The sequence below is a fragment of the Kogia breviceps genome, chromosome 3, assembly GCF_026419965.1.
Source record: "Kogia breviceps isolate mKogBre1 chromosome 3, mKogBre1 haplotype 1, whole genome shotgun sequence".
Taxonomy (NCBI): Eukaryota; Metazoa; Chordata; class Mammalia; order Artiodactyla; family Physeteridae; genus Kogia; species Kogia breviceps.
This window is the reverse complement of record NC_081312.1, coordinates 82479943-82501289: the sequence shown is the minus strand read 5'-3', so window position 1 is coordinate 82501289 and position 21347 is coordinate 82479943. Positions and strand designations below refer to the sequence as shown.

The window sequence follows — 21347 nt, the reverse complement described above, 5'->3', positions numbered from 1 at the left end:
CTCGTGGGCTCTAGGGCACAGGCTGGATTACTTTTGCATGATTATAACCTCTCCAATGTTTTATTTTTTTTTAATTTTTATTGGAGTATAGTTGACTTACAATGTGTGTTAGTTTCACATGTACAGCAAAGTGAATCAGTTATATATATACAAATATCCACTCTTTTTTAAAAAATTTATTTTTGACTCATTTTGGGTCTTTCTTGCTGCGTGAAGGCTCTCTCTAGTTGCGGTGCGCAGGGGCCACTCTTAGTTGCGGTGTGTGAGCTTCTCACTGTGGTGGCCTCTCTTGTTACAGAGCACGGGCTCTGAGCGTGCAGGCTTCAGTAGTTGTGGCCTGTGGGCTCAGTAGTTGTGTCTCGCAAGCTCTAGAGTACAGGCTCAGTAGTTGTGGCGCACAGGCTTAGCTGCTCTGAGGCATGTGGGATCTTCCCGGACCAGGGCTCGAACCTGTGTTCCTTGCATTGGCAGGCGGGTTCTTAACCACTGTGCCACCAGGGAAGCCCCATATATATCCACTCTTTTAAAAGATATATGATATCTTTTCATGAAGAAAACGCAAAGCTTTATTGAGCACTATAGACGAGCTAAATAGAAGGATATATATTCATGGAAAAGAAGGCTAAATTCTTCCCCAGACTAATATACAAATTCAGTGCAATTCAAATACAGACTGCAAATGGATTTTTCAACAAACTTGATAAGCTAATTCTAATTTTTCTTTTTTGGCCGCACCCCACGGCATGTGGGATCCTAGTTCCCCAACCAGGGATTGAACCCACACCCCCTGCATTGGAAGGTGGAGTCTTAATCACTGGGGAAGTCCCAAGCTAATTATAAATTCTGTGGAAGAGTAAACAGCTCCCGCACCCACCAACAAAAAAGAGAAGAAAAAAGTGGTAGATGCACTTGCTCTACAGATATTAAGACTTGCTATAGAGTTAAAACATTCTATAGTAAAGAAGACAATGTGGCACTGGTGCCAGGACAAACAGACCAACAGATAAGAGAGACCAGAAATAGAAACTTGATATATGACAGATATGGCACTGCCTATCAGTAGGGGGAAGGATCCAATAAGTGGTGCTGTTAACAATCAGTAATCCATATGGAAAAAATAAAAGTGGAACAAAAATCAGTTTGTTTTACAGACAAAACTGCAAAACTTTTAGAATAAAATCAAGAGAAAAATCTTTGAGATAAGGATGGGGAGGAGTTTTTAAAAACACCACCACGAAAAGAATGATAAATTCAACCGTATTAAATTTTGGAACATCTGGTCACCAAAACACCATAAAAAGAGTGAAAAACCACCACAAACTAGGAGATACTGGCCACAAATAAAATTCAAAAAGAAGTGTCACTGAAAATTTTATTACTCAATAACAAGTTATATAAGAGTATATGGTTAAAATTAGTTTGTAATGGAATATCCAGCGTTATTTCTCTAACCTCTCAAATGCTCAATATATCTCTTATAGTCACAGAACACATGAATCCTATAGACTAATTTGCCCAAGAGCCTTTTTATAGCACATCAATATCAAAGGCCCATTTCTGTACACCCTAAAGAAACTCTTGCACAAGAATAGCTGAGGGGCAAGAAAGTTTATACTAGCAGTATGCCTAAAAACAAAAATATGGAAACTAAAATATCTACTGGCAAAAGAAGTGGTAGAATTACCAAGAAAAGCATAAGAATGCTAATAAGCAAACACAGTCCAAGGTAAAGATCACCTCTAGGATAAAGGCAAGGGAACAGGATTGGGGGTGTTCTTTTTAAAAAGTTTTTTGCTTTCTCAGGTATTCATTACATGTATTATTTTCTATGTATTAAATACATCATAAACCTTTGATCGTAAGACCATAATACATGTGGTCTTATTCATCTGCAGTGAAATGACCTCCAGGAACTTGAAAGTAAGCGAAATTGAGTAAAAGGACTATAATGGCCTCCAGGCCTATTAGATTTAACTAAAACCTGACTGAGAGCACTAGCAGTTTGAAAGAATGTACCTAATCCATCAAAAGGATTTAAGTAGTCCATGGAAGCATAGAAAATGAGCCAAAGACAAACACGACAATACCTGTTACCTGTTTAAGCACTGCCAGAGGGAAAAACCTAAATTAGTGTTAGGTGACAATTCTCCATGGGTCTCACTTCTGCTGATACAGTGAGTAGAGGTACTATCTGCCTCTGCTTCAGACTATCTTTTCAAAGATGTGTGAATAGGGAAACCCTTGAAAGATAAACTATCTCTCCTTTGAAGTTAGGTTTGTATAGTTAACGAGTATAACCAAGACACTGTGTCCCTCCCGGGCAAAAGGCAGGATTATCGCCCATTATAAAAGACTGGGGTTCCCCAAAACTCAGGGTTCCAATATTGGGATGCAAACCCACTGAGTGTGCAATATGTACCTGAGCAGTTTAGCACCACCCCCATGGGACTTGGGAAGCAAGGGGAACTGACACAAACATGAAGCTCATGCTACTTTATTCTGCCGTGAGTAACAGTCCTTTGTCTCTGACCTAGCAGTCTTATGTCTTTTGGCAGCATTCATATAACTTGCTAGCTAGGGTAAAATCTCACACTCTTCATATTTCTTGACAGCAAGGAAGTAGTCTAGTCCTTTTGGCAAGGCTATTCCTCTGATGTAGGATGCTTCCAAGGTGATAATGTTAGCATTTATTCATCTATTCTTTCATTCAACAAATATTTACTGGGTGCTTACTCTATCTTAGGAACTTCTAGATTCCTGAACATATCAGTGAACAAACAAAAAAAGTATAAATAGGAAACAAATTATAATCAGGAAATAAGTGTTATTAAGAAAAATAAAATAGCATAAGGATACAGTGATGGAAGGGTTGGTATTTCATTTAGAGTGCTCAGGGAAGGCTTCACAGAAGAGGTGACCTGAAGGAGCAAGCTCTGGGAACATCTGGAGGAAGAGTGTTCCAGATAAAAGGAAGAGCAGATGCAAAGCCCTTGAGGCATAGATATTCTTAATATATTTAAAACATAGGAGGTTGAGGTATTAAGAAGCTTGTGAGTGAGAAAGAAGAGAAAATAAATCTGGAGAAGCCACGAACAAAATCATGCACAGCTCTGTAAAACCTCTGTACGTTGTTCTTAATAGGACGTTAGACTTTTATAAAGTTTCGAACACATTTGATTTGTATCTTTTTAGTTTTTGGTTTTTGTTTTCTTTTCTTTTTTTTTTTTTTTTTTGCGGTACACGGGCCTCTCTCTGTTGTGGCCTCTCCCATGTGCTCCGGACGCGCAGGCTCAGCGTACATGGCTTGCGGGCCCAGCTGCTCCGCAGCATGTGGGATCTTCCCGGACTGGGGCATGAACCTGTGTCCCCTGCATCGGCAGGCGGACTCTCAACCACTGCGCCACCAGGAAAGCCCTGATTTGTATCTTTTTAAAGGATCACTTTGGTTACTGTGTGAACAGATTATTAGAGTGGGTGGGAAGGATAAGAGTGGAAGTAGGGAAATTAGAAGACTATAGCAGTAAGAAATGATGATGGTCTGAGAAATATACTTTGAATGTAGTGCTTACAGGATTGCTGATTGACTGCTGATATCTACAGTATGAAATTGAGAGAGGATGTAATGAGTCAGGATGGCTTCAAGTTTCTGCCCTGAGCAAATGTGTAAGTGATATACCATTTACTTATATGGGAAACACTGGCATTAGACTTAGAGTGGAGGAAGGGGGATAATCCTAACTGAAGTTCCAATTTTGGGAGGACCAGAGAGGTTATATGAATACATGCTATAGCTTGGTACTTGCCCAGGTCATTATGATAAGTCCCCACCAACTTACATAGCCTGAGAATATATGTTTCTTGCGACCTTAAGTAACCTAATTAATCAGATCTATTAGCAGGGAACCTTTCACAATCTGTGTCTAACTTGAATATTTCAAACTATATTTATTTGCTGTGGTATGGCTGTATTGAGACTTGCTGGAAGAAAAATTCCCAGATGATGCAGAAGAATTTTTATTTTCTCTTTACCTTCTGCCCCCATATTCAAGTTTTTAAGATAAAAATAACAATTAAATTCTAGGTTTATCCAAGAATGCAAGGGTACACACTGCTGAATTGATCAAGTCTGAATTTCATTAACCTTCCACCTCCTTTTTAACAAATCTGTAGTTCTACCTAAACTTCTCTTCAGTCTAGAAAAATGAAGTAATTCCTCTTTCAGTGTAATTCCTGTGCACTTGATAGTCTCCTTTGGGTCTTTATCAATTATTCTCTCTGTCCCAAATCTTTAACTTCTCACTTTCTTTATCCCTTCAAATTTTAAACATATTTATTTCCTTGGCCCTCCATCTTCTAGCTCTATCTGCTGTCTAAAGGAAGGCCTCTGTAGTCAAACTTCTGAATGGAGCTCAGGCAAAAAAAAAAAAAAAAAATGTTGTTTCTTCTCCTGTCATGAATGCCTCCTAATCCCACTGAAACTATGCTAGGGGTATCAATTACCTTTACATAGATGAATCCAGGATTCATCCAGGTCCGTTATTGGACCATGTAATTGCAATACATTAATTAACTACTCCGTCACTTACCTTTTTAACTCTCCTCAGGCTTCTGAGACATTATTGCCCTTTCCTAGTTCTCCTATCTGTGTGACTGTTCTCCAACACCTTGTCTTTTAACACTTAGTGATCCTCAGTGTTCCAGCTTTGAATACTATTCTTCTTACAAAGTAATTCAAACTTCTCTCATAGTTTTAATTTCCATCATCAGATAATGACTCCCAACTTTAAGTTCAGTCTATATCTCTCCCTGAGCCTCAGATTTAGAAACAATATTTGAAGAGACAATGGTGGAGAAATTTCTAAATCTGTTCAAAGTTATCAGCCAGATTCAAAAAGCTCTATAAACCCAATAAAAAAACCTAGTACCTAGGCATAGCATAATAAAACAGTGAAAAGCCAAAGATAGACAGTATTTCTTAATAGCAGTGATGGAAAAGTGTAGACAGTGGTGTGACATCTTTTAAAGTGGTGAAAGAAAATAAATGATAACTTAGAATGTGACAGTCAGCAAAACATCCTTCAAATACGGAGGAAATAAAAGATGTTTCCAGAAAAACGACAACGAAGACTCACCAACAGCAATAAGCAGCAATAAGCAGCTAATGATCCTACATGGTTGTATGGTAATAAACAAGGGATTAAAGAACAGCTAAAAGCATAAGTAGACATAAACTGAAATCAATGTTGACTGTTTAAAATATTATTTTGGGAGGTTATAAATACATACGCACACAGAATGAATTTCATGACAACAACAACACAAACAGTTAATGAAGAAGAGATAAATGGCATTAAGGTATTGTAGGATCCATGCATTTTCCAGAAGTGGTTTAAAAAAAAATCAATTTAGGGTAGATTCTAAGGAGCTAACGATGAGTATTGTGATCTCTAGGATTACAATAAAAGCACTGAACTGTATTATTAATTATCTAATAAAGAAGAAAAATTAAGTAGTAAAATATACCTGAATAAGCCAAGTGGAGGAAACAATGAACATAGAAAAATGGGGCAAACAGAAAACAAGTAAGATGGTAGATTTATACTGTATCAATAACTGCAGTAAAAGTAAGTAGACAAAATACTCTAAAAGACAAAAACACCCTGAGAAAAAAACAAAATCCAACTGCATATGGTTTAAAAGAGACATCTTATACATGACACATAAGTACAAGGATGGGAAAACACACACTGTGTAAACGTTAGCCAAAAGAAAATTGATGTAACCATACTAATATCAGACATAGACTTTTAGGCAAAAAGTACTACCAGAGATAAGGAAGGATATTTCATAATGACAAGAGAGTCAATTCAACATAAAGGTATGACAATTAGAAAATTACAAGCAATATATAATAGCCTCAAAATATATAAAGTAAATAACTGATGGAATTAAAACAAGATGATTCTACAATCATAGTTGGAGATTTTTAAACATACCTTGCTCAGTTACTGACAAGCAGATTTTTTTAAAAGTTAATAAGGATAACAAACCTGACCTAATATATAGAAAGAACACTGCACACAACATCTAAGAATACGAAGTCTTTTCAACTGCACATGGCACAGGGACCTTATGTTGAGTCATTAAATAAGCCTTAACAAATGTTAACGAATGAAATCATTAAGAGTATATTCTTAGAATACCTGCAATAAAAAGAAAAGTAGAAAACCCCAAATGTTTAAAAATCAATCCATTTCTGAATAATAACAAAACTATGGCATTTCATCATTTTGCCAATGACTAATGTCAGAAGCAGGGTAGTACACAGCAATTGACTGCACTATTCATTCAACTTCTAGTATGTTTGAAATTTTCCATAAAAAAGGAATAAAAACCAAAATCCTGTAAAAAGCCTTTCTAAAAAGAATTAGAAAATCAACATAGTCCTGTATCTGTTAAAGAAATCGATCTGTAGCTCAAAATCATCTGATAAAGAAAATTCTGGGCTCAGATGGCTTCACCAGGAAATTCTACCAAACATTTAAGAAAAACGACACATTTTAAACTTTTCCAAATACTGCAAAAAAGAAACATTGCCCAATTTGTTTCATGGAGTTAGCATACCTTGATTACAACACCTGCCTGGGATTTATGGGAAAAGAAAATTATATGCCAATCTCTTTCATGAACACAGACATAAGAATCCTAGATACAATATTATTAAGCCCAATTTTATGTGTGCATATGTTTATATGTGTATGTATAATGAGTATTATATGGCAACCAAGATGGGTTTATTCCAAGACTGCAAGGTTGCAAACCAATTATTACAATTTACCAATCAACAGAATCAACAAGGAAAAAAATTAGAATCATCTCAATTACTGCAGAAGAAGCCTGTCATAAAAAACTTAGTAATGTGGGAATAATAGATAGATACCTTAATCTGTTAAAAGGATCTATAAAAACATACAGCAAATATCATAGTTAATGATGAATGCAATGAATATAGAAAGCTTTCCCCTGAGATAAGAAACAAAATAAGAAAGTCAATCCCCCCTGCACTACAAGTCCTAGAAAGTGTGAAAGAAACAGACATTTAAAAACTTTACAGATTTTAACTACAGAGTTAATAAATTAATTTAACAATGTCTCTGGATATAAGATCAATTTACAAAATATACTTATAATAATTAAATACCTAAATAAACTTACAAAAATTAAATACCTAAGAATAAATCTAACAAAAGATAAATGAATGAATTTACCATTTCATGGATTAGAAGATTCAGTATTGTCAAGATGTTAACTGCCTCCAAATTAATTTATGAATGCAATACAATGTCAATCAAAATTCTAGTTTTGTGGAAGTTGATAAGCAGACTCTAAAATTTACATAGGTCAAGAACAATAAGATCTTAAAGGACAAAGCTGGGGGACATAACGCCCAGATCCCAGAAATATTATATAACTACTGTTATTTTAAAAGTGTGGTACCAGTATAAAAATAGACAAATAAGCTAAGGGAACAGAACAGAGAATAGAAATAGATCCACACACATACAGTCACATGACAAAGCTGAAAATGCAATGCACTTGTTTCAGAAAGCATAGATTTTTTACTATATGGTGCTGGATCACTGGCTATCCAGATTTGGGGGTTGTGGTGCAGGGAGGGAACCCCTGACCTCCTAATCTTATACCACTTATAAAAATCAAACATGAAAGAAAAAATAATAAAGCTTCTGAAAGACAACATAAAATGTCTTCATGGTTTGGTGAGGATACTCAAAGATTTCTTAAACATGACATAAAAAGCACTAACCACAGAGGGAATGATCACTAAATCACTCTTCTATTAAAATTAAGAACTTTTATTAAGCAAAAGACATTATTAAGAGAGTGAAAAGACAGACCACCAGAGAGAAGATATCTGCAATATATATATCCAACAAAGGACTTATTTCCAAAATAAACAAAAAGAAAATGCCTATAAATCAATAAGAAAAAGACAACTCAATATTAGATATGCAAAATACTTGAATAGGTACTTTACAAAACAGAATTTCTAAATGGTCAATAAGCATATAAAAAAAGGTGCTCAACAGCAGGAGTAGTCAGGAAAGTATAAACTAAAATCACAATAATATACTACTTTACTTCCACTAAGTGACTAAATTGAAAAAAAAGGGGGGAGGGGGAAAGGGGGGCGTGCAATACCGAGTATTCAGGAAAATTCCCATGACTAGTGGGAATGTAAACCTGGTATACCACTTTGGATTTTTTTGTTTTTAAGTAAAAGTGACACTCCATAAAAATGCACTGTGTTTAACCTGTGGTTTCTTGTGTCTTCTGGCACATGAATGTGTACCCAGGTTTGTGAAGCAACAAACAAGATTTAAGTCCAAGGTGGTTTGCAGGACATAAAACCCCAACAGTTTGGCTCTTGTTCTCTTTGCCCCTCTTTTTCACCCTCCATGTTGTTTTCCCCCTAGATCATGCATACCTCTGCTCATACTGTTCCCTGCTATGGATTAAATGTTTGTGTCACCACTGCCATCCCCCAAATTATGAAACCCAAACCCCCAATGTGATGCTATTTAGAGATGGGGCCTTCAGGAGGTAATTAGGTCATGAAGGGTGTGGTCCTGGTATGATAGGATTAGTGCCCTTTATAAGAGACACCAGAGAGCATGTTCACTTGGGCATTCTCTGCCACTGAGACAAAGCGGCTGTCTGTAATCCAAGAAGAGAGCCCTCACTAGGAATCAAGTGTGCTGGCACCCTAACCTTGGGACTTCCAAGCCTTCAGAACTGTGAGGAAAAAAAACTGTTATTTAATCCACCCAGTTTATGGTATTTTGTTATGATAGACTATGCTGACTAAAATTCTCTCTGTTTAAAACATTCATCCCCTCGCTCCTCCTGTGTTCCCACCCCCCCCCCGATTTTCATCACCAGCCCCACCCTCTTCAATTAGTTAACAAATTTCTCATCCGTGAAAAGTTCAGGTGTATCTTAAGAAAAAACACAAGGGCTTCCCTGGTGGCACAGTGGTTGCGAGTCCGCCTGCCAATGCAGGGGACACGGGTTCGTGCCCTGGTCCCGGAGGATCCCACGTGCGCGGAGCACCTGGGCCCGTGAGCCGTGGCCGCTGAACCTGCGCGTCTGGAGCCTGTGCTCCACAGCAGTAGAGGCCACAGCAGTGAAAGGCCCGCGTACCGCAAAAAAAAAAAAAAACACAAACTCTCATCTTCCACAACGACTTCAATACCCCTATCCTGTGATCCCATATCATTATGAGCACATATCTATTATGCCATCATAAACTCTTTTAGAACAGAAACTATGGTTTATGTTCCTTTGTATCCCTCTATGGATAATGAAAATGTATCTAACACCTTTTTCCCCTTTATCATCAAAAAATTTAAAGTCAAATTTATGACTCAATTATTACACCTGTATAGGACATTATGACATATATGTATTGCCTCATTCTGGATTTGATTCATTATAAATCTTATTCTCCTGGGTTTCTGTTGTTCTTCGACTGGTAAAGGGCAGATGGTCCTAATGTTCTCATCTAACATCCAATTTCTATACATATAAATAATATATTGAAAAATATTTATTTTCTCACCTGATTGGCTTGGCTTTGCAGGTAGACTCTTCTGGCATTCAGATCTTCAAAGGGAGAAGGTCTTGAGCTTCTGTAAGGCTCACTGGTTATAACTGTCTCTTGCTGGAAAAGGTGATCTTTCACTAGAGAACTGGAAGTATCCTCTTCAGCTGCCTAATGGGAACAATCCCCAACTCATTAGTTACCAGAACGTAAAAAAACAACAACAAAATAAGATACCTTCACTCTAACAAGAATTTAGCAAATCAGTAAGTATGTACCACCACCATCAGTGTGTACGGCAATTCCCCAAACTCAAATGTACATTAGGAAGCCATGTCAAAATAAAATAATATGAATTTTTTTTAAAAAATCAACTTTATAAGCAAAATGGACTTTCTTAAAAAAAAATAACATAGGAAGAATTAGAAGGCTATCCATGCCAAGTGAGAAAGATATCTAATTACAATAAAGCTGTTAATTATAACTAAAAGTGATATATGTACACAGAAAGTGAAGAAATTATGAGGAAGAAAATACAAATCGATAAAATTGTTACTTTGCAAGTTTTTTTTCTTTTTACACAGTACCAAGGATTGTGCTGTGTGATACGAGGGATTGAAGAAGGAAGACAGTAGTCCACGTAATTTTAAAAGTAATTGAATGAGTGAATGAATTAATTAGCCTGAACTTACTGATTATTTCGAAGGATTCAAATCATATACAAGACTCAGTGAAGGAGATATGCTCAGTCAATGACAGTCACTAACAAAATGCTTTTGGAATTTCATAAACAATATTTCTGTGAAATAGATGTTGAATAAGTGAAACTTAGCACATTACAAAACAGAAAGTCCTGAAAAGGTTTTGTTTCTTTTTTTTTTTTTTTAAGAAATGAGATAACTATTTGCTATTATTTTTCCCATTAGTATATTATTATTTGGGAAGAAAAAATGACAGCCAACTAAAATGACAGAAATACCTTTACTGGCTCATTCTAAAGTAATTTAGAGTAATCATTATAGGGCTAATAATTTTAAAGGTGGAAACCCTTACAAGCTTTTCTATAAAAATAAAAAACATTAAAATTTGGTATTACTTCTAATATTAAGCAATAAAGTTCATAAAAGTTATGGCTAAGATATTATAAATTTATAAATGCATGTCTGGTCCTTGCTCTAAAACAAAGCTTTGTGACATTTAATTTTTCTGGAACTCAGTTTTTCAATTAAATAATTATAATACCTATACTGTTTTATGACATGGATTGTCATAAGCATTTTGTGAGATGATAATATATGTAAAAATGCTCTGAAAACTAAAAGCTGTTATTTTATCAGGAAGCAATTAAACTTTAAAAAATGTATCTGAGAGTCTACTGTCACTTAAAACTACATATGTCAAACCCAGTTAATGGCTATTTTTAGCTAATTTTCCTAATAGCTGTATCAATGTGTTATGACAGTTAATGCTAAGTTATTGAAAAGGAGGTGGCTAAATAATGGTATTCAGTAAACATTCTTTCAAAATGCATGATCAAAATTGGGAAGAATAAAAAGAATTCAGGAAACATATTTATTTGTTCCAGAGAGTTTTCAAAATAAATGACCCAAGTAATTGTCAAAAATCATAAGCAAACTGAATAGAAGAAAACAACAATAACAACAAAAAGGTTTAGAGAAAGGGCCTAGGTTGGAACCTTGTCTTATCTAACTTGGGTATGAAATTTAGGCAATTAATTTCTCTAAATCACAGCTCCTTTTTATTATAAACTGGGTATAGTATTTGTATTAAAAATCTCATGGTTAGTTGAGATACTCAAGAGATTAAAAACTATAAACATACTCAAGAGATTAAAAACTATAAACAAGCATAAACTGTATTAGTAGTGATCATAAAGTAATTATGTTTTTAATGGTGACAACTATTTTGATCAGGTTGTCTTTACTGTATTCCAATCTAACTGAGAAGTCATTTAAGAATTATAAAATATAATAAAGCTTACTTAAGAATCTGTATCTGAACAAATACAAAATGTTTACATGAGCCAGTGTTTTACTGTCCTGACTTAGGTTAATTCTACTTACATTAAACAATAATAAATTTCATTTTGATTAAAAATAAATATATTACTTTTTAAAGGGAAATATCAAAAGTACTTTCATTATTAAACAAATAAAATGTGTACAGTATTTGGGTAATAAATGATTTAGTTCAACTTAAAAATGCTTACCAAAATACCCAGAATTAACCTATTAATTAGAAATACTGGGACTTCCCTGGTGGTGCAGTGGATAAAACTCTGTGCTCCCAATGCAGAGTGCCCAGGTTCAATCTAGATCTTACATGCATGCTGCAACTAAGAGTTCCCATGCCACTAAGAAGGAGTCCATGAGCCGCAACTAAGACCTGGTGCCATCAAATAAATAAATAAATATTTTTAAAAAAAAGAAATATTTCATACTACACAGTGAATTTATAACTATACACCTAAATGTGTCTCAGCCAATAAAATAACTAAAACATCTTTCAGGTGTCTGATATGGTAAAAATAAACAAACCCTCACTGTTTGAAAATATAGAGTCTACAATCTACAATAAGGGATATATTATCCATGAATTGTGAGAAACTAACATTTTTAGAGAATCCTAAACAGGAAAAGAGCATTTTCCTACTACCTAACTATGTCTGTTTCAGCAAGTTTAAATTTAGGTGTATATTAAGTTGACAAAGTATTGGTAATAAGGAAAATGGTCATTCTCATTCACTGCTTATTCTATACACAGGAGGAAAATCTGGACCAACCATTTCTGAAAAGCAATTTTAGTAAAATGTATCAAAAGCTTTTAAAACGTTCACACATTTTGACCACTTATTCAATCTAGTAAAGAAAATAATGTACTAAATGGAAAGAGCTTTAGGCACAAAAATTTTTCTCAGAATTTTTTTAATAGTAAAAATGAAGAAATAACCTTAATGTCCCAAATTAAGGGAATGGTTATGTAAATTATGGTATGTCCACTTAATGGAATGAGTGGTCATTTGAAATTAGGTTTATGAATAATACCTACTTTGTGGAGAATTGTTTAATGTTAAAAAATCAGTATATAAAATTTTATTTATAGTATTATAACCATAAAGAGATGAAAGGTTAAAAGGATATAAAAATGAATGTCAATACTATTCCTTGATGGTATGATTATGAATGATTTTCCAATTTTTCTAGAGCTTATGTACTTTTATAAGGGTGATTTCTTTTAAAATCTAGATATATACTTTCCCCCTTCTTTTGATATAGAGTCATAATATTTAAAAATACAATACAATTATATTCTATCAAAATAGTCAACTAATTCAACTGACTAATGAACCAGTCACTTGCTTTTTGGCATAAGTAGACTCCTCCCTCCACCCCCCGCCACTCTGTATCTGAGATAATAAACCGAGATACTGTTCAACCCTTGCCCTAAACGCTTCTGGATTCATGCAGAATATCTCTTTTGGTCAGTAAAATAAATTAATTTTCGAAACAAGCTAATCTTCTGAGTGTTTCAAATCCATTTTCTCTTCTCCATATCCACTTACCTACTCTCTTAATGCAAGCTCTCATCTTTTTTGCCTCTCTTATTTTAGTAGGTTTCTAAGTGATCTCCTTGTTTCCAGTCTTGTGAAAGGCTAGGCATGCAAATCTGTTGGTTTTTCTACTCAGAACCCTTCTATCAAAGCTCTCTTGGGGAACCCTGTACACACTGGAGAATAGAGGGCCGAGAATCATTATTGTCTGAGGAACGCCTTCAAGATACATAATTTACACAATCCACAGAAATGGGCTCTCTCACCCCAGAAGCACTGAGGTACAAGACAAAGTCCAATTTTATTTCACAGGAAAAAGAAATAGACAATAAATACATGAAAAGAAGATGCTGGACTTCAATTAAACACTTAAAAATGTGATGCCAATTTTTTATACGGACTAGAAAAGATGGATAATATACATAATAATACTCAACACTGGCAAGGGTATGAAGAAATAGGATATTTTGCACTGTTGGTGGGAGTGCATTTCTTCTTTGAGAAAGTGATCGTATATAAAGATACATACACACACAATCATCGTAGCACTCTTTTTAACAAAAAAAGAAAAGGAGAAAACATCCCATGGCTGTATCAGCACAGGACTGGTTAAAAAATTATGGTATACATGTATGATAGAATTCTAAAAGCCATTAAAAAGATCTGTATGCAGTACTCACAAGATATTGCTAAATGAAAAAAAGCTAGGGACAGAACTGTCTGTATGACATGATCCTACCTGTCAAATTGATAGGATGGATGAATAGGTATTTTAAAATTTTATCAGTTTAAGGAAGGATATACAACAAACTACTGATATTTCCCTTAGGAAATATTTTATATAAAGGACTACAGACATAATAATATAAAGGTAATGAAGTGAGTATGTGTATACTTATCACCCAACTTAAGAAAGAGAAATAACCAAGACAACAAATATAATATTATCAAGACAACAAATAATAGCATCCCCCACCTCTACCATTTGGATAGGTAAATATTATCTTGAAGTAGTTGTTTATTTTATAATTTCTTACTGTTCTTTACAGTTTTACCACATAAGTATTATTCCTAAACAATATTTAGTTCTAGATGCTTCTGAATTTTATTTGACTGATATCATGCTATTTGCGACATTTTAGAACTTGCTTTTTTTGCTCATTTTTTTTCATGAAACTTACTCATGTTGATATATGTAGCAATAGCTCACTCATTTTCACTTCTTTGTAGTGATGATAGCTAACACCTATTAAGCATTTTCTATGTAGCAGACATTGTCTCAAGTACTTTACATGGGTTAACTCATTCAATCCTCACAACAACCCTTTGAGCTAGTTAGCATTATTATCTCTCTATTCCACAGGAAGAAACTAAAGCTCAAAAACATTATGTAACTTGCCTAAGATAAAACACTTAATTTTTTGCTATTTCAAACAAGGATGCTAAGAACATTCTTCTACAGGCCTCATGATACATATATATATACAAGAATTTTTCTGGTACATATCCAGGGGTGGAAATGTTAGATTACAAGATACACATATGCTCTGATTTATAAAATAAAAATTATTTTCCAAGGTGGTTTTAACAATTCACATATCCACAAGCAATGTTCTACATTCTCACTAGGACTAGGCATTATCATAACTTTCACTCTTATTTATGGATATGCTATTTAATTTCTATGTTAATGGACTAGTCTTACTAAAATTTACATAGTGTTTTCTTTTCATGAACAAGAAATTTTGAGAATGAACAAAAGAACTAACAAATGAATGCATAGGTTTGTTACTTTACCATGGCTCCTACTCTACTGTTTCATCATCTCTTTTTGCTTCAGATGTACTGTTTCTCTCCAGTACTGTCTAACATTTCACAATTCTGATTCTTTGTACATGTCATTTCCTCTGCCCACAAAGACTATCTTTAATTTTTCCACTAGAAAAACTCCTTTTTAGAGTTTGGGATTAACATATACACACTACTATATATAAAATAGATAATCAACAAGGACCTACTATATAGCACAGGGAACTCTACTCAATATTCTGTAATAACCTATATGGGAAAAGAATCTGAAAAAGAATGAATGTATGTATATGTATAACTGAATCACTTTGCTGTACACCTGAAACTAACACAACATAAATCAACCATACTCCAATGTAAAATAAAAATTAAAAAAAAAAGAACTCCTTAACATCAGCCATAAACTCCTCAAAAAGTCTGTTAATCCACTCCAAAGTTACTCCCTCCTCTGAACTTCCTCAAAAATACTTATATCTATCACCCTATATTCTAAGTATTCCTTTATCTGTATTTCTCCCATGAGCCAGTAATGACAGACTTTCCCTCTGTTTTATTCCTAGACCTTAGAACTATACCTGACACATACTGAGTACCGTATAAATAATCAGTGATATGCAAATAACCACAAGTCAGATCACATTATATTAATACAGACCCTTGGGAGTAAATTCGGCAATAGAAATAAATGTAGAAAAAGAACTCCTTAAACAACAATGAAAAGTCTTCACCCACAAAAGAAATAATTTTAATAACTGTTAAAGTTCAAATTACACAAAAAATTCTTCACACACACACCCCACATGGAATAGCACCTATTATTATTTGACATATATCTTTCTAGACTTCTTAATACATATATATGTTTATAGTCTATGTATAATTTGATTCCATTTATATATTTAGGTCTATCCATGTAGTGCTTTCTTTTACCACAAAGCATACCATGAACCTCTCCCTGTGTCAATATAAAAAGATGTACCCTGTGCTTTAAAATGGTCGCAAAGAAGTTCAATATTTGTATATGTTATATATTCTGTAGGCAAAACTCGAATTAGTGGCATTTTTTAAAAATTATTTTTTATTTTTTAAAGATGTTGGGGGTAGAAGTTTATTAATTAATTTATTTATTTTTGCTGTGTTGCATCTTTGTTTCTGTGCGAGGGCTTTCTCTGGTTGTGGCAAGTGGCGGCCACTCTTCATCGCGGTGCATGGGCCTCTCACTATAGTGGCCTCTCTTGTTGCAGAGCACAGGCTCCAGATGCGCAGGCTCAGTAGTTGTGGCTCATGGGCCTAGGTGCTCCGCGGCATGTGGGATCCTCCCAGACCAGGGCTTGAACCGGTGTTTCCTGCATTAGCAGGCAGATTCTCAACCACTGTGCCACCAGGGAAGCCCAAGGGGCATTTAAATAGCTTCCAATTTGGGGGTCATATACATTGCAACGCACCTCCTTATAAATACATCTTGGTGCACTGGTAGTACTATTTCCTTAGGATTAATTCCCATTAATACTAGAGAGTATAAGCTATCCTCTAGCAAACATATGTGCCCTTTGAAAACCTCTCAAGAAAGACTATTTCCTCCCATCTCTGACCACACTGGGCCTTACCATTTAACTATCTCTGCTAAACTCATTTAAGAAAAAAAATTTAATTGTTATTTTATAAAAAAGATTATTTGTACCATTTCCATTATTAAAATTAATCGTAGCCAAAACATTTTTTTAAACTTGGATCAGACTGAGTAAAAAGTATTCTGGCTTAGTCAAACTTGAATGTTTTTTACTGGATTACAACTCTTTAAAGGTAACAATTACTATGGGAAAAGGGGTGTAATCTCAAGTTAGGTGGTGGAAAATGCCAAAAAATCTTCCACAAGAGCAGAAAATCTAATGTATCATATGCACAAAGGATGTACATACATTTGCATGTGCTCCAGCTTTTAAAAAGTTGTCTATAGCAGTAATATACATCCACATTCAATGCTTTTAGTACTGTGCTGGCATTGGCTCATCTGTATTACCTAAAAAGTAAACCATGACAGTATTTCACGTACAGTGGAAATCTGTTCCACTCTCAGAGGCTGGTATAATAATTATTCTTCTATGGTTGCTCAGAGATTGTTTAGCTTTTTATTTCTCCAAGACTATTACAGTAATTTTTTGTGTAGAGGCAAAAGGATGCAGTATAAAATAATAAAATAATTCTAGCTGTAGTTCTCTTTCAGAAAATAAGTCTAGATGACAGCTGTAGAGAAAATAAATACAGATTTTGCTTTTCTCCTTCCTTTGTCTCTTCTCTCTATATTAATTCTGAGGCAAAGAAAACAGCATTGTTCTGTAAACTTTTTTAAATGTATGATTCCCAATAAACAATATAGTGTGAAAAAAAGTGATATCACAGTCTATCAGTTGCTCCAAACTTTCATTCTTGTAGTTGTATATCACGAATCACAGGTTTGAACATGTGACTGGGTCATAATCAAAAAGAGAAGTTTTAAATAATTATATTATTAGTTTACTTTAGCATGATGAAAAAATTTTAGATGTTCTTTGATAAAGAAATCTTATATTTTAGCACTGCATATGTTAAAAATGCTATCAAAGCTATTCTTCTGGTATTTAAAACTATACAATCAAATTATGCAAACTTAGAAAGCACAGAAAAGGAAAAAAATTACTAACAATTCTACAAGCCCAACAAAATCACTAGTTACACTTTGATGTAGCACCCAGTAGCAATGCATTTTATATCTGACCACCAATGTCTCCTATTCTGTTTGCTACATTTCTTTAGTTACTTTTTATTAGTTTAAGAATAAACTAAACCTTGAATTTTCAATTTTCCAAGTCTATGAGCTTTGTCTAAAAATACTAATAGCATATATAGTATTTTGTTTAGGCAACCTGAACACAGTAATCAGTGATGAAATAATATGGAAGGCATATGAGAAAAGTACCAACATATAATGTCCAGCAAAAAAAACAAGTCTTCCACCTTATTAATCAACAGAAACCACCCTTTAAATGAAAAGTTAGTTTGGCTTAAATGTGGTATTAGGTTTTCAGGGATTGTTTATTGTCTGTAAATCTGTTTTTTAGTTAATAGGCAGGCGAGAGTTGCATAGTTCCTGCTAACTATATAAATCTTTAGACAATCCTTTAATTGGTAAATCTATTTCTAGGATTTTATCCTAAGGTCACATTCAGACGTACCAACAAAAATTAATGTACAAGACTGTGGAAAATAAAGTTAATGTTCAACGAAACATGAATGGTTGAATAAACTGTAGTATAGTTACACAATATAATGGCAAAATTCAAAGACTCTGAAATCAGACTGTGTGGGTTCAAATTTTATGATTTGTTCTACTTAAATTCCAACCACCACTATCACTACCATTACCAATACAAACAAAAATCCTATCAAAAACACAATAAAAATGGAGAAGAGACTGATTCTGATGGTACTTTTAAAAAGAAGTATGTATTTGAATATAACATGCAAGAACAAAGGAAAACTTAAGCAGAAGAACCCAAAATCTTAATCGCAATTACCACTAAGTAGGGATAAATGATTCCTGATTTCTTCTTTATAATTTTCTAACTATCCAAATATTCTATATGAAGATTAGTTTGAGTCAAGAAAAAATTAAATAGTGACAAAATATTATGCAAAAAGATTTATATAGAGTTTTTTTACTCCTTTATTAGATAATTAAACTCAATCTAAAATATATAAAGGTTACAGGAACTTAACTATAAGGTAGGATGGTGAGAGATCACGGTAATATAAAATCCATTTTGCTAGCTAAATAAAGTTCTATTCATTAACTTAGTTTTCACATATAGAGCCTTATTAAAATGTTACTACCTCTGAAAAAGAGTACATGAACAATTCATACCCCCCTTGACTAAAACAAATGACTGAACAATGAATGTAAATCACAATCCTTTTAATCATTTGTCTCAAAAATGACCTTAATTCTAAAAAAGAGTAAGTTAGTCAACTATTTCTCAGTGGCAAAGAGAAAATATGATACCTTTTCACTTCAGATCAATTAGGTGTCACCTTTCTTCTGCCCCAAAGCATGGAATCTGAGATCTTTTCCTCTTATAATCACAAACCAATCGTGAGGTGAGTTTTATGGGTTTTGTTAGCAATCTAGCCTATCTGAACAATAAGAACTGTTACGACTAACAACTCTGGTTGGAAAAACACTGTAAAAATAATCTTAAAGCAAATGTAAGCTGACATTAAAACAAAACAAAAAACCCCACCTAACTGGCTCATTAAAATAGTTAAATAAAGAAACCAAATGAAAAGAACATTCATACCTTACTGCTGCTTGGGTGTTTTTTTTTTTTTTTTAAACTCCTTAATTTTGAAGATTTTTCTTCAAAAAACCTTTCCTACCAACTATGTATATGGTCAAAACTGTACTAAATATCAGGGATAAAAGATGAGCAAGATATGATTTTAAATCCAAATAATGATGTTATGAAACCTTTCAAAGACAGGTATGAAATAGAAAGGAAATATCTTTCTGATGATTTATGAATGATACCGATAAAGATACTGAATTGCTGAAAGCCCTTGGGGTTAAAGTAATTAGAGAATGGGTTATTCTTTTAAAACCATTTTAGTTGTCATTGCAAATAATCACTAATAAAGTAAACCTGACAGAACCACTATCATAAACTACAGTCAACTTGCACTCAAAATAATTTCAAAATGTTTATGTATGTCAAGCCCATAGGTGGATTACAAAACAATAATGTACTTTGTTCCTAAGAAAGTGGTTAACGGAATTAGAATACTTTATAACCTCCAATACATTCCAAAATAAAAATAATGTATGTGAAAACTTTAGCATATCATGAAATAAATGGTACTAAAGTAAACTTAAGAGTCTTCTTTGATAGTTTAATTCTGTAAGTTGATTCTTTTTTTAAAAAATTTCACATTTTGCTAGCATCTCAGTATCCCCCAGCCCCTTTTGGTATAATTAAGGTTAATATATTATACATACATAATAGGGCTCAGAATTTTTTAAACTAATAAGAACTGTGTTTTTTTCTACCTGAACATACTTTTAGTTGTAAAGGGGCTATATAAAACCAAGATATAATACAATCTTCTATTGAAAAATGAAATTTAACCTAAGCTAGATGTATCATCTAAAACAGCTGAGAATGGGAGCAAGATAAAATGAACATGACTATAAATGTTAGCTTTCTTTCTACTCATCTTCCTTTTCTGCTTATGTATTGGTTAGCTGTTGGTGCATAACAAATTACCACAAAACTGCAGCTTCAAAGAACATTTACTATCTCATAGTTTCTTTGAGTAAGAAATTTGGGAGCAACTTAACTGAATGGTGTTCCTTAAGCACAGTTCCTTTCATTGTGAGGACCCATGAACTAAACAAACAAATTATCTGCCCCACACACAACCAAAATACAATGGTAGGACAGGCAGAGGATAACTGTTATAAAACTTCTGGTTCAGAATAAGAGAAAAATGGAGTCACTGATCCAAAGTAATTCTGTAATCAAGGTGGGAACATGTTAGAGGTTCCTTGAATATGGGAATAATTCTCCATAGCTCTTGGCTCTGCCCTTTGAGATTCTGGTTCTATTTCTGAGTTATCTTTCCGTTTTATGAAAGGAAGTCCATGTTTACATGTAAAATGTTTTTCAACCTGCTTCCTGCCAGTAAAATTTTGGGGATCCAAAGGGCGGCTCCTCAGACTGGTAATATTTCTGCCAATTAACTCTTTTGAAAACTTTGTGGGTCTCTTGGGAATCTTACTGGGATTCACTCCGTTAGACAAAAAGCACAGTCACAATTCTGAGACAAATTCTTCTCTACTTTAAATTTCTGCTGAGGACACCCTTAATCTGCTTTAAGCCCTCTTACTTTTTTTGTGTGTGTGTGGTACGCGGGCCTCTCACTGTTGTGGCCTCTCCCATTGCGGAGCGCAGGCTAAGCCCTCTTACTTTGATTGAAAGGTTCTCTGAGGCTCACATTACATCTTTCTGAGGTTTTAACAAAGGATTTTATAGTCACACCAGGGGCTTCATCTTTAGACAAACCTATTCTGAGAGTGCCCTGGATATGATCTTTGCCTGGAAGCCATTTCCTAATTTTAGCATAGTTTGACATATTGAGAGGATGAGAATTTTCAAAACCAGCAAGTCCTGGTTCTTTTTGTTTGTTTAGGAGCCCTTCCTGAGCCTATTTCTCCCATCCACTGCTTTACCATAACCAGAAGTAGTACATTTTCTACTTCACTTATTACTACAGGTGATAGTGTTGCTAAACTTTCTGCTACTATATAACAGT

General features: G+C 34.1%; 1 protein-coding gene across 2 annotated transcripts in view; it reads right to left on the bottom strand.

Annotated features, from left to right (window-relative positions):
• SPRED1 (sprouty related EVH1 domain containing 1) overlaps positions 1–21347 on the bottom strand; it is a 122291-nt gene that overhangs the window by 21082 nt on the left and 79862 nt on the right. For both annotated transcript variants that reach the window (XM_059056961.2, XM_059056960.2), the window contains one exon: positions 9641–9793. In XM_059056961.2, the coding sequence (XP_058912944.1) occupies positions 9641–9793 (153 nt within the window). The remainder of the gene's footprint in view (positions 1–9640; positions 9794–21347) is intronic.